The 15,696-nt window shown below is 39.9% G+C and overlaps 1 protein-coding gene across 2 annotated transcripts in view; it reads right to left on the bottom strand.

Annotated features, from left to right (window-relative positions):
• Positions 1 to 7,858, bottom strand: part of CD247 (CD247 molecule) — a 50,116-nt gene extending 42,258 nt beyond the window's left edge. The window contains exon 1 of one of the 2 annotated variants that reach the window (XM_010399468.4): positions 7,391 to 7,858. In XM_010399468.4, the coding sequence (XP_010397770.2) occupies positions 7,391 to 7,664 (274 nt within the window). In that variant the 5' untranslated portion in view covers positions 7,665 to 7,858. The remainder of the gene's footprint in view (positions 1 to 7,390) is intronic. The other variant, XM_019285917.3, reaches the window with a different exon arrangement.
• Between the last annotated feature and the right edge of the window lie 7,838 nt (positions 7,859 to 15,696).

Below are 15,696 nucleotides of genomic sequence, written 5' to 3'. Positions count from 1 at the left end.
TAGTGATTCGCCTTTCCTTCTCTGAAAGGTTTCCTCATTTGCTTTCACTAATTCTGAGATTACCACCTGCAAATACTTCGTTCTCCTACTCCACTCATCAGCGAAACCCCTCAAAAATATTTAGGCAGAGAATTTCCATGTCCTGAAAGAGACTGAAAGAACCAGAAGCCCTTTAGTAATGAAGATGTGACAGATAAATGAGGGGGAAAAAATGCAGGAAAGAAAAAAGCATGAAGTCAAATCTATCCCTAGTGTAAGCCTCTGGTTAATTATCACATGGGTTACTTTGGTTGTGTTGCATTTGTATCTCCTCAAATTCCAACAGACTATTAAGTGCTGAACCAGTATTAATAGCAAGGATTTTTCCATTTCCTGAGAAATATGAAAATTAAAAGTCATAATAAAAAAGTCAAACAGAAAAATGTATACTTACATTGCCTCGTACAGCACTGCTTCCATACACTTCTCTTGAAAATCTTTTTATTACAAATTGCCTTAAGAGTTTCTAGTCTATAATGACTGAGACTGTCAGAATGACTTCCCCTGTGGACACTAACTCAGCTATTTTGCCTCTAGGCAACGAATCATAAAATAACATAAAACAACAAATGAATCCTGAAAATTAGCAGCAAGTTGTTATAAAATGTGTAGAATTTAAACAGCATTCTTTCCAAAATTATCCAAAGATACTAATTTGCTACATGGATGACATTTTATGAACAGAGCAACTATTCTTGTAGTAATTCACAGAATTATTTGTTTGCTTCTTAGAAACTGTCTATAGTATAGACTTTTTTTAGAAGATATCAACAATAAGAGTATTTCTCTCTCTCTGTATCCCATCTTTCTTCCCTTAGAAAATGATTATTAATCCAACTTGTAAGATGTTATTTTATTTTTGCCACCTCCAGAAATGCACCTGCATGCTTGAACAAAGTGCTGCTGAAATTACCTTACTTACATAAAAGCCCAAAGTGATGACATTGTTCAACTTTGCATCATGGAGAGAAAAACAAAGAGGAAAAGAGAGTGAGAGGACTCCAAATAATTCCGGTAAGACTTTCTTTCCTGGAGTTGGCTTCACATGGCTGGATGGGAAACAACATAAATGGCAACAACACACAGTGGATAAACACAGAAATTATTTCTGCTCCCAAAGACTTGATATGGGGTTTCCTGACTGAAGCTTGCTGATATGCAACTAAAGAAACAACCAAATGTTGTAGTACTTTTATGGCTACGCTATACAATACGATATGCATCACAATTTTTCCTTGCAAAGGTTTAAAATTCTGCTGTATTAATAGTGAGCTGCAAGATCCCAGCTCAGGAATCCAGTTTATATATATTTTTTAAAGGAGCCATTCAAAACTTCAGTTATTTCTGAGTGACAAAATGAACATTTGATAATTAGGAATGCATGGTATCGACCATCAGGAAGCTTATCTCCCTGACTGAAATGATGTTTGCCGAGAGTATTTAAAAAGTGACATTGTCAGACTATACCAAACTCTTGCTTTAGATTGATCTGAAGTAAAATACTGGATGTTCAGTCTTAGTTTGAGCTGAATTTCTATATGAACTAATTCAAAATAAGTGTTTTGAAAACTAAGTACCCAATTAGTTTGGGCCCTGCTCCAAAACCCACATGCCCACGCAAAGAGCCTCGATTTGCTCCCACCCATCCAGTGGTCACCAACTGGAGATTTTTCTGTTCTGTTTCCCCTAAGCCTCAGTTTGCTTTGTGAGGAGATGTACACCATGGGGAATTGGAATGAATTTACAACACACACTGGTGCTTTTATTATTTGGGAAGCACTTTATAAATACTTGGCTCCGTTTATTTCAAGTTTGGCTATCATGCAGATGACAGCAACACTCTAAGTGAAATGAATGCAAAACACCCATGCTCTTGGCTGGAACAAACTCAGTATGAAATTTGGATGAACAACCAGAAAAAGGGGTTTTTAGTTACAAAGGTCTTTATTCAGTGGCCAGCGTACACTTACTTGAAATAAAACACCACCCAAATTAGTATTCTCTGATTAATTTCCTGCGTGTTGCATCTTATCCCATTAGAAAAGTGCTTCAAACCATTACTCTGATTTAAATAATAAAATCTATTAATTTATTTTTGTTATATAAACTTGGGGGGTCTTAGGCAACCTTCTTTAAGTGTTCCGTGGTTCAAAATGTTTCATGTGCTTTTCTTTTTGATGAGGAAACTATTTTTAGTGTTTGCAACCATTGAGCATTGCAGCATGCTATCGCTCTGCCAAAATAGCAATTGTCCAAAAAAAAAAAAAAAAAAAAAAAATTAGAAGTGACAAATTATATAGCTAGTTTGCTCTTTTATTGTTCCTGAAGCCATGCAGGCTTGCATTTTCAAGGTTAACTTTACGAGATAGAAAACTTTACTAGGAAACTAGAAAAGTTTATTTGCAGTGTAAGTTAAGATTTTCACCTGAGACGACAGCTTGATTTGTTCATAAATCATATACCGTGAGATTTCCTAAAAAAACCCAGACAAAACAGCCCACAAGTATTGACAACTGGCCACTCTCTAGGCTTACTCAGTATGTCCTGCTGCTATTTATTCTATCCTTTGTTGAAAATTTTCCAACCGTTCTCCCTTGTCAGCTTCCATCAAATTCTAATTCGGAATATATTTCACCTCCGCGTTGTCTGAGTTTTCAGACTTGTGTTATCATTATGGTTTCTCCTTCACTTAAAAATATAAAAAACTGAAAAGAATGGCCTGCTACTCAGAAAGAGTCAGGATAGAGGTGAAGTTTCCACTACAGATGCATCTTACAAAAGAAATAGACCAGACAGTGCGAGGAGCATCAGGCTCTACAAGTACATGTTTAACATACTCTCATATACCAAAAGCACAGAAAGGTGGAAAATTCCAAACTCGCTGTCATTGTAAGACTCAACAGACGTACAACGACGGATTGAGAACAAAATACACAAAGGGCTTGCTGTTTTATTCCTAGGGAACTTGTAGGACTTCAAGTATTTCCAATCTACATGGTTCAAAAATTGAGGTGGCTTCTATCCCTTAAGCAGAACTAGCACAGACACCAGTGCTTGTGACCTCTGAGGCTTAGCAGCTAGCTGGTTTTACTTCTATTTTTCATAGTTATATTGCCAAAGGACTGAAAGAAGTCTAACTTCCACAAAGATGGATGTGTCCACTGTTTGGGGCTGAGCAGAAGCATTCCACTGTCTTCTGAGACCTGTACCTTTGGCTGAGAAGATTGAAGAACTGCAAACCAAGATTTTCATTTGCCTGCACATTTTACCTGTTATATATGAAGTTATAAATCAAAAGGCAAAGTGGAGATAAATGTCTTCATTACTTTCCTGAAAAAAATCTGACTTGGACTGTCACACTTTAAAAGCTAAATATGCTATGTATTATTTATAGGACCAGAGCGTAATTTAATTAAGAAAACAGTATTCAGTCCCAGTCTCAAAATATTACCTTATACAACAGCACAAATCAGAAAAATCTGCAAAATTTCAGCTTCTCACAGGCTCTGGAATAGCATAAATTGTTTTCTTAACACTAAAAAAATCAGCAGCAAAACTTGAATTTATCTGTTGACCGAAGTCCGCAGAAGAGTGAAAAATCAACAATACACTTACGAGTTTAGCATGCACACAGACAAAGTAGATACCTTTAGCAGAATACACATTTTAAGTATTTTTAAGAAGTTGTATCTTCTATTCATGCCAGCCTAAAAAGTTCTCTGTTACCTTGCCAGAATAGCTGATGCATCTTACATTTCTACGTATAATATAAACACTCAAATACATGATGAATTGGAAAAGGGGAGGAGGATTTGATGGTTGTCTGCAATTATGCAAAAAGAACTTTTCTTTCTTTTTTAAAGGGAGTTTGGTTAGAATTTGGAAATAGTTATGAAGTAATTTTTAATGCATTTTTTCCCCTTGCATGTGGGTTTACTCATCATGCTAGTCACAATTCAAGTTTGTGTGAAAAACAAAAAATGGCTGTCAAAAACATTCCTCACATGAACATTCATTTGTACATCAAATTCTTGTCCCTTTTAAGCTGCTAGTGAACCTCCTTTATAACTTCACTTTGGCTTTTTATCCCCGTAGTCTTACTTAAGAAGGACACACAGAGGAAAAAAATAAATATATTTTGCAGATAGCTTTCTGTACTTTGTATATCCTTCCCATCTAGCGCACATAAAAAACCAGAAGGAATGTGATCATTAACTTGTTACTTCACTGATTAGGAATTTTGCTTGGAAGGGTTAAGATAGAAAGCACTTACTCTACAACAAGCATTACAGAATTGAACACAGCACTGCAAGAGCTCAACAAATGTCCCTTTACAAAGAAAGGCTACATTGCCTACATTTTGTTCCATTCTGCCATTTCATAGGGTTTTTGCCATGAATTATTAATGAATCATTGTGAACAGGCAGGAGAAAAAAAGAAATAAAACACGTAAAATTAAGTCTTTAAATTTTTTTCTCCCTAGGTGTAACAAGAATTTGGCTTGAGAACTTAAGACAGTGCATAGGACACGGGGATGGTATTGAAAGAAGTCTGAATTTACTTGTTTGGATTCCTCAGACAAGCTTGTAAACAACTCCTGGTTTACAAATCTTGTCATTTGTAGAGCAGCTAAATCATCTGATGAAAGGCAAGAAAAGAATTAATGCTAGGACCCATTACCTGTCCCTGAACAGACTAAAAAAAGGCTCCTGGCATCATGGCACCCAAGGGGCAGAAGATAGAGATATGCAGAGCAGAAAAACAGTGTGGAAATGAGTTGTGCAAGTAGCATCTGGTAAGGACTGACATGCTGTAGTTTCCACAGAGTTAGCTAAAAACAGGGCACTGTCCAGTTCCGTTTGGCAGACAATTCTGAGAAAAATGACTCTGTAAAGTGTAGAACAGGGGAGGGCTGTTCTTAAACTCTTGCACATACATTTATATCCACACGTGTGGTGTGTGTTTGTACAAATCAAAGCATCATCTCATCAGCCTTAAAAAAAATAGGGGGGCAAATCTACAGTGTTGCTCACAGGACTGTTTTATTGCTATTGAAGCCTGGCATACTTCAGAACAAAAGCCCTGTAAGCTGTATGAAGATTTTTGCCATCTCAGTTGTGATATTTGGGTACAAGTCTTCTAATATTCTTCTGATGCCTCAACAAACAACATGATTAACAAAGTCATCTGCCCATAAATTCAAATTATTACTTTTAATGGACTTTTTAATAGAGGGGTTATAGGAAGACCTCAGCTAAATTTCCAGATGTACACTTTTGTGCCTTTGAAGAGGGAAAATAAAGACAATTAAACATGTACGTATAAATGTGTATGTAAAAATGTGAGATGCCTTCCCTCCGTAACTGCTCAAAGGCCAAATTTGAACATCCTGAAATTTGTGGTCTGGTGTCAATAAATTCAAAGTCTGCATCAGAATTCATGGCCCATCTCTAGAATTACATTTAAACACTTTTTTTCATGCCTGACATATTTACTTCAGAACTCAAAGATCAAAAAGAAGGGCTTTGCGAGTTCCTCGGTGCTAATCTCGGTGGCATCTTTCAACTGCCCTTTTAAAGAATAAGCACAAACACTTTATAGTGAAGTGGAATGAACTCACTGAAAGAAGGTATGCAGCTGACTGAATCTGTCCACTCTGAGCTTGTTTCATGAAAAAAATAAAAGTTCATTTCCCTAGAAGTCAACTCTAAGAAAGCTTGAAAACCCTCCAGGCAACAGAAAATCTTTCTTTCTGCTCACAGCTCTGAGCTGAAAAACCCAACTGTTTGGTCTCATTGTTGAACAAAATGAATGAGAGATCTTACATTTTTGTTTCTGTCTATTTTGTATCCGTAATGTGGCAACAACTCCACAAGTTTTGATTTATATTTCTTCTATTTTACCTACACTCTTTGGCTAAATACCGCTATAATTCAAATTATTACAGGTATCCAACCAAAATAAAATACTTCCCCTCAAATCCACAGGCAGCCATCTCCAAAACAATGACAACAGTATCCAGTTCAAAACTTGACCCCATCTATTCTTTGTGAGCATGAATACCCCAAGAGCTTTGCACCAGAGACCTCTGCAAATTGCATTACATATTTTTCAAAGTTTTCTGCTGAAAATGCATGAATAGGAGCCTGAACTACAGGTATGGTGTGACAGGTTAAAAAGGAGGAAATGCAAAAAGGTGGTTTTGCAGATGGATTTTGACCTAAAGTACCTTCCGTACCTTTGTAGCCTTACATGCATCTGTGGATACAGAGCAAGGTACAAAACCTAAGTATCAGAAGTATACTTAAGGACAGGATCATATTTGGGTATCAGGAAGGGACAGAGGCCCCAGGGATCGAATGGAGGACGAACAGAAATCATGGCCTGCCACAGAGCATAAAATTCTACTCAAAATTCTCCCAAAAGAAAAGCCTCACAAATCACTAGGACTGGTTCCACAGCACTAGCATGTGCAAAACCCTCCTCTCATCCCCAGAAAACTTTCCAGTAAAATGTCTGTGGCAGTCACCAAAGCTCTTGAGGATGCAGGGTTTGTTAAGTACAGCCAGGGTATACATTGTGGGGGGAAATCTTCCGGAGGGTTTGGCTTTAATGCATGCTCAAATGTGGCCTATGGCACACTCAGACCTCACCAGAGGCCTTCTCCAGATGTAAATTTTCTTGCTCTTTTGATCTACTATGCTCCTACAAAAGTAAATTCCTCCTTCTCGAACTTAATGTCGCTTAGAAAGATGTGTGCACACTGAAGCTGCTCCACTTGGTGCCCCAGTGGGGCCGGCCTATGCACCACAGGAGTAAATACACAAAGGAAGAAATGGCTTCATTTGGTGCTGTGTTTAGTGGAGATGAGCATGAAGGCAGGGACATGAGGGGAAGGGCCCTGCCCTTTTGCTCACCACCTGTGCCCCATTTCCCGCCTGCTGGCTCTGCTGCGGGCCACAAACCTGCCACCCCACTCCATTAAAAGCCTCTCTCCCACAGATCACTTCAAGTGACTACTTTTCCATCACTGCCTCAAATTTCCCCTTTTAAATCGCAAGGAAAGCTGCCCAGGTGAAGGCTGAGAGCTTTATTTAGTTACTGTTCAGCTGTGGCACCGCTCCAGCAGGAGAAGAGCCCCCTACCCCAGCCTTCCAGAGGGGCTCTTTACCCCAGGCCAGGTCAACACAGCAGGTCCCGCTCCTCCTTCACAGGAGGACAGACGTGGCTGAGGTGCTCACACAGACACCCTCCTGCTACCAAAATGGTGGTGAATCCGCCACAGAAACATCGCACCCTTTCCTCAAAAAAGCCTTACGATAACTCCTCGCAAACCCAAAGCCCGCCTTACCTGTGGCTGGGAGCTGCAGGGTGGCAAGGATCCCGATCCTCCTCCACTTCATCTCGCCCGGCCGGACAGTGCTGGGTGTGGAGGCCACGGGAGAGAAGGAGAAGAGGCTCCTCCACGGGCTGTGCTCATGTGCAGCCGCCACAGGAAGCGGCTCACCTCCTATGAGGGCTTTTGGAGTCCACCTGCCGGCTTCCTCTGCCTTCACAGCCTCTGAGGGCTGGGGTTTGCCTTCTTGGTATTGATGTTTGGGGTTTCCTTTGGTGCTGTTATTCATCCTTTTCCTCTCTGCAAGATGGTTTTCAGTGAGTTGGGGTTTTTTCCACTTTGTCTGATGGTTCCTAGATCATCCCCACTCAGCAGCTGCTGGTTGCTTTTTCTGGTGTCAAATTTGACCTGACTTCAAAAGGGATCTATGCAACTATTCCCAGAGCAGCACAGGGCATAAATAGAAATTTAAAACTGTAAGTTATAGTCACTCTTGAACAATATAGCTGGCTAAACTGGTAAGGATATAGTATTCCTTTTTAACTCCCCCTTTGTAAGAAATCTCACATTATTGTGCTATTTTTAAATATGGGCAAATAAAAATTTTCACATTTTTATTAATAAAATAAAAAAGAAAAGTTCGTTTTAGACAACTGTGAATTAGAAAAGCTTGAAAATATAGCTTAGATGAACCCTAAGGCCTAAAACTCGGCCTCACTCCCATCAAAATACATCTGGCTCAACAGATCACTGAGTATTTAATGTTTGCAACAGTAATACTACTAAAGCACTTGAGGATCAGAGCTTAGGCTAGGAGGAAGTAAAAGCATCTCAATGCATCATTTTTTTTCCTCCTGTTTCTAATTCTTAGAAAAGAAAGAGGAATGCGCATCCCCAGGAGGTACAGAAACTGGTGATAACAATTTCCCAAAAGTATGGCGGAATGAGAGTTATGCTGCACACAAAAAGTAAGGATTTATAGTCTTTTGAAGGCAAAGTAAATTGAAGTTCTTGGAAGAAATTAATCACCTTGCTGTCTGGAGTAATGAAGGCTAACATATGGATAAAGCAGTCTCTTCCTTTAATTTAATAATTATTACATATTGTGCCAGTCAATACCAAAATTACTAGACACTAACAGTAGTCTAGCACCAGGTGTAATAGTGCAGCATATCCTTCTGTGATACCTGGACAGTGCTGCTGAACCTCTGCTCTCTCCCAGCCCTGGGGAGGGCTTTCTTTGTGGCTCTTCTACCCCCAAAAGCTCCAACAAAAGGCTGGAGGGGGGCTCTGACTCACCACAGGCAGAAAGCAGCCCAGGAGAGCTGCCATGCACTGAACCTGAAAGAGGTGTCATTAGTCCCAGAAAAGGCTGTGCTCAGGTACATGTTCTATATTCCAATGCAAGCTGGATAAAGTCCTTTCTGTCCACTTCTCTGTGTGACAGAAGATTGGCTGAAACAAGGAATTAGTGAGCAGAAAAAGATCCCTGCTCTCACTGCTGGCTGCCTAAATCTCACTGATGCCTTATCCAAAAGCTAAAATATCATCATCCTAGTTATTGATATTTTTGGGTAACGGTGTTTCCAGAGAAGCAGATGGCACTGCTCATCACTATTCCACTGACCCCTGTCTCCTCCTGTTATTGATCATAGCTTCTCCCTCTGGCAGAAAGCCAGCAAATTATCACTTTGAATAAAGAGTTAAGGCCAAAGGTAAGGAAAAGAAATGAAGAGCTGTGTAAGAAAGGGAGATTAATGGCAACAGTAGGCACACTGGGAGAACAGCAGTTGGGCCAGTGTGTTTTGATGTCTAGATAGGGAAAGGTCAGAGAAACAGAGTATATGGACTTCAGTTGGAAGTGTGGGTAGAGTTAGAAAAAGGCTTTGCATGACAGTGCCCCTAGAAATTCTCACCTCCCTATCCCTCAGCTTTTGAACTAAGGCGAGCTTATCATTATCCAAGTATAATCAAAGTATACAGAAGAGCTCTCATGCTTGTATTAGGAGTTATTGTCACAACAAGCATGGCACAGGAGATGCAAATCACATGCAGACAAGTAGTACAGGAAAAGATAAAGGGGAAGTGGTCTCTTCTCTAGGAAAAAGCTTTCCTCTGTTCATAAGGCTTGCAGTTCTACCACGAGGAATGATTTGCTTAGAGTATCACCTTCTTTTCAGCCTTCTAGTCTTTGCATCTTTAGGAGCTACACAGCACTGAAAAAACCTCAGCACCTCCTGCCCACATTGTGCATTGGCCAATCTTGCAAATGCATTTCTACAACAGTTAAAACCATACTGATGTTTCAGTTTACTCACTTCAGTCAGGTTGTAAGGACTTTGTTAACCCTGGACTAGAAATGAATGCCAACCCTTGTTCAGCTGAACCAGCAGCAATTTTTCTCAATACAGACAAGGCCACAGTGGAAATATAAAACCCTTCCTGCTGTGTTAAGAAAAGCTCTCGACTAAATTCGACTCTTCATCTAAACATATGGGTGGAGGAAAGTACATTTTCAAGAATTACCTGCACTGGGAAGACTGCGGTATTTGATCTGTGGTTCCTGAAACAGAATGGGTCAGGGAACTGAAGTGGTCCCCAAGTACAACTCAGTGTGTTTAATGCTGGTTAAGGTGCAGCTCATTATCTGTAAGGATAAGATCTTTCATAAAATAGGCAAGGCATACATTCAGCTGGTTCTGTGCATCCATATGCCATCCTTTCTCTGGACACAAAAAATCCTGGAACAGCTCTAATGCAAGGGGCTGATTCATCCCCAGAAGCATTCCCTTTTCACGCTTACTGGTTATGCTTTGACTGTACTATAAAAAAAAAAAGCAGCAGGGTTTGCAGTTTTAACAGGAAATAAATGAAAACTAAAAAAACAAACCCACACCACAGTCAAGCTGAGGATTAAAAAAAAAATATAACTACACACTGCCCTCTGGCTCCTGTATTGCTACCACAGAGATATGCCTGTAATCATCACTGCAGACTGCTGGGATTGAGAACAGGTCGGTTATCAGGAGCTCTCCTAAGCCTATTTGATACAGTTAGCACTCGCAGGCAAAATTAATTCCTCCATCACCTGGTGGAGGAGCTGGCCAACTTTAGAGATGTGAGAATCCAGGCAGACTGCAGAGCCTTGCCCCTGATCCAGCAGGGAGTGACGCTTGCAGTGCCGTAACTAACTCAACAAGTATTAAAAACATTTTTGGAGATGTTCACACAAAGATAATGGGTGTTAAAAAAAGCAACAATTTTCACTGGTGAGCAAGCTGTAGCCTCCAGCCAGGCATGTCATTCAGACAGGAGACTAATACACTGAAAAGAAATGGTCTGCTGTTTATAGCATGTAAGCCCACAATTTTTATTGATAAAATGTTGCAGACTGACAGTCCTACACTGCTTCACTGCATTTCAATGCACTGTAGTGCCTTACAGTGTAGCTTCGATTTGCTATAATTGGGCTCAACTGTGCTAATCCCCTTGGAATGCAGCAATTAATACTTATTTAGTGGTAATGGCTGCATTCCAAGAGGATTAGTGCCTGCCCTGCACTTTTGCCAGCAAATGGAGAGCTGGAAAGAAGACAGCGTCTAACTACAGGTCTTGCTTTGCAGCTCCCAACAGGGAGACAGAGAAGTTGATCTTGCTACAACTGCTCCCCTTTGTGTATGAGAATACTACTTTTCCAAGGAAAACCCACTTGACTGTCACTACTCCTCGCAGCTGCATTGAGCAAATAGAAACCCTGACACATGCAACAAATAAAAAAAAAAAACCCCAAACACAAAAAGGGACACCTGTGCAGTACCACAAAGACAAACATGGCCATGAGTGCATGTTTCCTACAGGAGATTATAAACAGGCCCTGAAGCAGCGCAAAAACAAATTTCTATTCATTATTTCAGGGATTTTTGCGACTGGGAGTTGCCTCTTCCTGCTGTGGTCTTAAAATTTTCAGTGCAACAGGGGTTGTGGAAACCTATAAAGGAGTTGTTAGTAGAAAGTTAAAATACACCCTCTGAATGCTCAATTTTGAGACTACTGAATCTGTAATGTCCAATTTTTCCCTCCCTGGTGAAGCCTTTATGATCTGCTCTGGATTTTTTTGTTGTTGTTAATGCACTCAAGAGACCACTGCTTTATGTCATATTTTAAGGAGGAAGAGCAATGTTTCTTTTCTTTTAGGCTACTCAAGCTACTCTCTCTGGCATCATCAACACTTTCACCTGTTAATTACAGGTGAATTTCCCCAATTACATTGCAGCATATGTAGGAAAATTCTGTGACTTTATCACTACACACATTCTGGAAACGTTCTTTTTAATTATAGAGCACCTTCAGTATTTTCTTGCGTGGCTGTACAGAATATAACTTATCAAGTTATGCCCTTTATGAGTATAAAAATACTGTGAAGCCACATTTTAAGGTCTGTGACAAGTACCTTCATTTCCTTTATTCTCCTCCCTCTTCACACCAACACACAACTCTTTTGCATGTTTCTAATGCTCACCTGAGGAAAAAATTAACTGAAATTAAGGTAAGCATTTAAAACAAATCAAAAATCCAATTCATGCTTGATTAGGCAACTGGTTTTGGCTAAATGACAACAGGGAATAAGTGTGCAGTCTTATAATCATACAATGCAGGGTTTGTGCAACTATTTCTCTTTCTTATCCCTAAACAATTGCTACCTTTCAATCTAGAAACAGTTATTTGTCAATAGTGGAAGATGTTTAACAGGCTCCATTGGCATAAAAACATTACAGAAATACAAATTATCTTCACTGTTTTCACATAAATATACACACTTACATACTCTCCTCTTTCAACAAGACCCACAGCAGCTGTTGGGCCCCCCACCATAAATGTGGCCTCTCTTTTGTTTAAACTTGAGAAATTCTACTCAAAACTAAGCTTAGCAGCTGCAGGAATCAGAAGCAAATAGTACTGGGGAATTTTTAAGCCTTTTTTATGCAGGATATTAAGAGCTAGAGAAAAAAATAATTTAGAAAACTCATTACAGCTATCAGTTTCTTTGATAAAACCTACCATCCCCTAAACAATACAGAATTTCACCCTGTTGATACTAACTGCAGACCTGGTCACACTCAACCAAGAAGACTCTGGCTCCACAAGCAGCACAACTAATGAAACTCTAATTTTCAAAACAGAGGACTTTTGTACCTTTAATATACACGAACTGGGTTTTGTTTCCTGTGCCAAGCTCACAGCTGTCGTGATATTTATAGGAGCTTGGTGGCTTCAAGGTCAGACTTCCCATTTCAAATCTGAATCCAACAGAGTAAAAACAAATTTGACAAAGGCAACTACCCAGACATGTTACCTAAGCTGTGTTTCCACAGAAAACCAGGCTGTGAAGAACATTGACCACTACACCCAGAATTAATGAGTCTTGCAGCCTAATCTTCTTACATAACAATTCAACTCAGAAATTCTAAGGAAACCTCTAGACACCTAAATTTTTAAGTCGAAAATCCATGGGAGCAACTCCAAGGGACTTGCATGAGAAACTTAAAGACTGAACTCCCCAGCATGGAAAATACAATTATTGGGGAGGACCAATGAGTGCTCCACCCAAGCAGAGGAGCTGGCAGGGATGGCAGGGTAGTAGCCTCAACCCCAAAATAAGTAGTCCCACAGTACCCAGACAAGAACAGAGGCTGGGTGACGGCAACCAGGAGCAGCCACGCTCAAGTCAGGTTTGAGACCGAGACAGTAGAACTGAGCAAGCAAGAAGAGCCTAAGCTCTAACACAGCCCTCATGGGAGAACGGGAAGCTTTAGGCTTTTCCGAGCTCTGCCTCATCACCCAAACACCTGCACATCATCAGGGCAGCCCAAACCACTGGAGAGCAGCCTGGGGGCACTTGAAGAGCCCAAGATTAATTAGCTGTTGGAAATTACAAATCAGAGTCAAGTGGTTTAATTCAGCTCACAGTAAGCCTAGGCCAAAGCATGGTCACGCTAATGAACCCCCTCTCCCTGGATTTGACAGAAATAAACACTGTTGAGGCTGGAGCTAGCTGCTCCCAGCCAATGTTCCGAGGCATTCTATACCTGTCTCCATTTCCTTTACTAGACTTACTTAATTTAAAAACCTTTAAATCATTTTCATGGATATTACTTCTGAGCTCTCCATAGCACAAAATGATTACAAAACACAAAAAAATGATGAATGCTCCTTTTTTTTTTGCAGCCAGCAGGCTGCTGTGTTTATGGAGGGAAGCATTCATAATGTAAAGCACTGTAGAAAAAGAATTTGTTCGTATTATGCCCCCGTCGTTTGCTTTTCCAGCATCTTTGAGTTATGATGAATTCAATAACCACTTTTAAGTATTAAACATTTAACACTCCAGCCCGAGTGTAAGTCTATGGCACCCTCTTGTGGTCAACAACAATATATCAGTTTATGGGATTTTTTTATCTCGATTCAATGTTTTTGCTCAGGAAAAACCTTTTGAAAACAAATTAATCCATTAAGTTATGATTAATACTTTTTGTGTTAGTCTGATACTCTGATTGAGCTACCTCTATTTTATTGTGAAGGTCACAGGCACAACATTAAACAGCAAAGGAGAGAACTGAATAAAGGATTAAATGAATACCCAATATATTTGAGATCTATTGTGTAATGATGCAGCATGCTGCAAGAGCCTACTGGGCACAAGTCTGACATTTAAAACACAAGAAAGAAATTGAAAATCAAGAAGTAGAAACACAAATACATCCATGAGCAAGATCAGTAGAAGGAAGAACATGACAGGTTGTGATTACCCTTATTAGATTCCCAGCTAACAAACATCCTGTGTCAAATTCCCGTGGATGCAGGTACCTCCCAGGTATGGAGGCTGACTTCATTGCTGTTGAGAATATGCTCAGGTGCTTCAAGCATGCCGTGGTAGAGGATACACACAGCAATCAAAACAATGATTCATTGCTTACAGCTGTATCAATTGACTATACTCAGCCTCTTCTAAGCCACAGCATTACTCCTGGATATCAGGAAAAAAAGGAAATAAGCTCACAAACAAATTCCCAAATGAGCTGAACAGAATGAAGCACAGGGAAAAACGGTGAGGGAAAATAGGACCAGCTGATGACTCTTGGGTTGATGATATAAACATTTCCACACCTATTACTAAGGGAAAAGGCAAATAACCTGAACTGCCTTACGTTCCACTACTACATACAAAAACACAACAAATGTTCAGTGAGATGCACAGACAGAACTCCAGAGTTCTTCTCTGACCAACCCTCAAATCCAGGTCTGTAGATGTAGCTTAACCATTCTGCTGTTCACCACTCTCCCAAAATCATCTGGCTAAGGTCCTCCCAAATTTCAAACGTGAAGAGATTTGGATGATCTAAAATTATAGCAGTAGTATTACTAAACTGGTTTATGATCTTATTGTTACCAAAAAACACCCTTTTACTTCCAAACAGAAAATACTTGGAAATTGGTACTAAAAGGACAAGAAAACCAAAACCAAAGCCATCCTTATTCTGTACCAAACCCTCAAACAAAAGCAATACTTTTGAAGGTGGTGTACTGGTTTTGGCTGGGATGGACGTTTGGGTTTTGTGGTTGGGGCTTTCCTTTCTTAGCTTGCTTGGGGCTATGTTTTGAATTTGTACTTAAAACAGCCTTGATAACACATGAATGTTTTATTGTTCATGCAATGTCAAGACCTTCCCTGCTTCCCAGCCTGCCCCACTAGGGAGGAATCTGGGGGTGCAGAAGCATCTGGTGGAAAAAGGAAGTTGGGGATGCGTGGAACGATGGCATTTGTCTTCCCAATTCTCCATTTCACACACAGCATTAGATGCAGGAAAGAATGTGAAGTACAAAGACACTGATTTAATCCAAGGAGGGGAAGGTAGGTGTAAGTAGGGATGCTTCCCCATTTATTCCAGCAAGAATGAAAGACATCGCAGCAACAGTAAAACAAGAATACTGAGAAGACAGTGCTTGTATGAAAGAGAGGAAGGAGAGAATAATTCTTGGACATGTAATAAATAATGCTTGACACCACTTGTCAAAAAAATATTTTAATTTTAACAAAAGCCCAGCATCATTGGTCTCACACATCAGAAGTCACAGGGTGACATGTGCATTCTGGTGTCCTCCCAGAAAGGATTGAGTCCGTGACAGAGATTCATTTGAGTGTTCACAACTGTCATACCTTTTATAAAAATACTTTTCAATTTCGTATTAAATACCACTGTTTCCTATTCAGCATAAATTGTTTCTATATTGTAAGGTTTTTTCGATCCTAAATTAGTTTTAAAACA

This window comes from Corvus cornix, chromosome 1 (assembly GCF_000738735.6).
Source record: "Corvus cornix cornix isolate S_Up_H32 chromosome 1, ASM73873v5, whole genome shotgun sequence".
Taxonomy (NCBI): Eukaryota; Metazoa; Chordata; class Aves; order Passeriformes; family Corvidae; genus Corvus; species Corvus cornix.
This window is presented reverse-complemented; position numbering and strand designations above follow the sequence as displayed.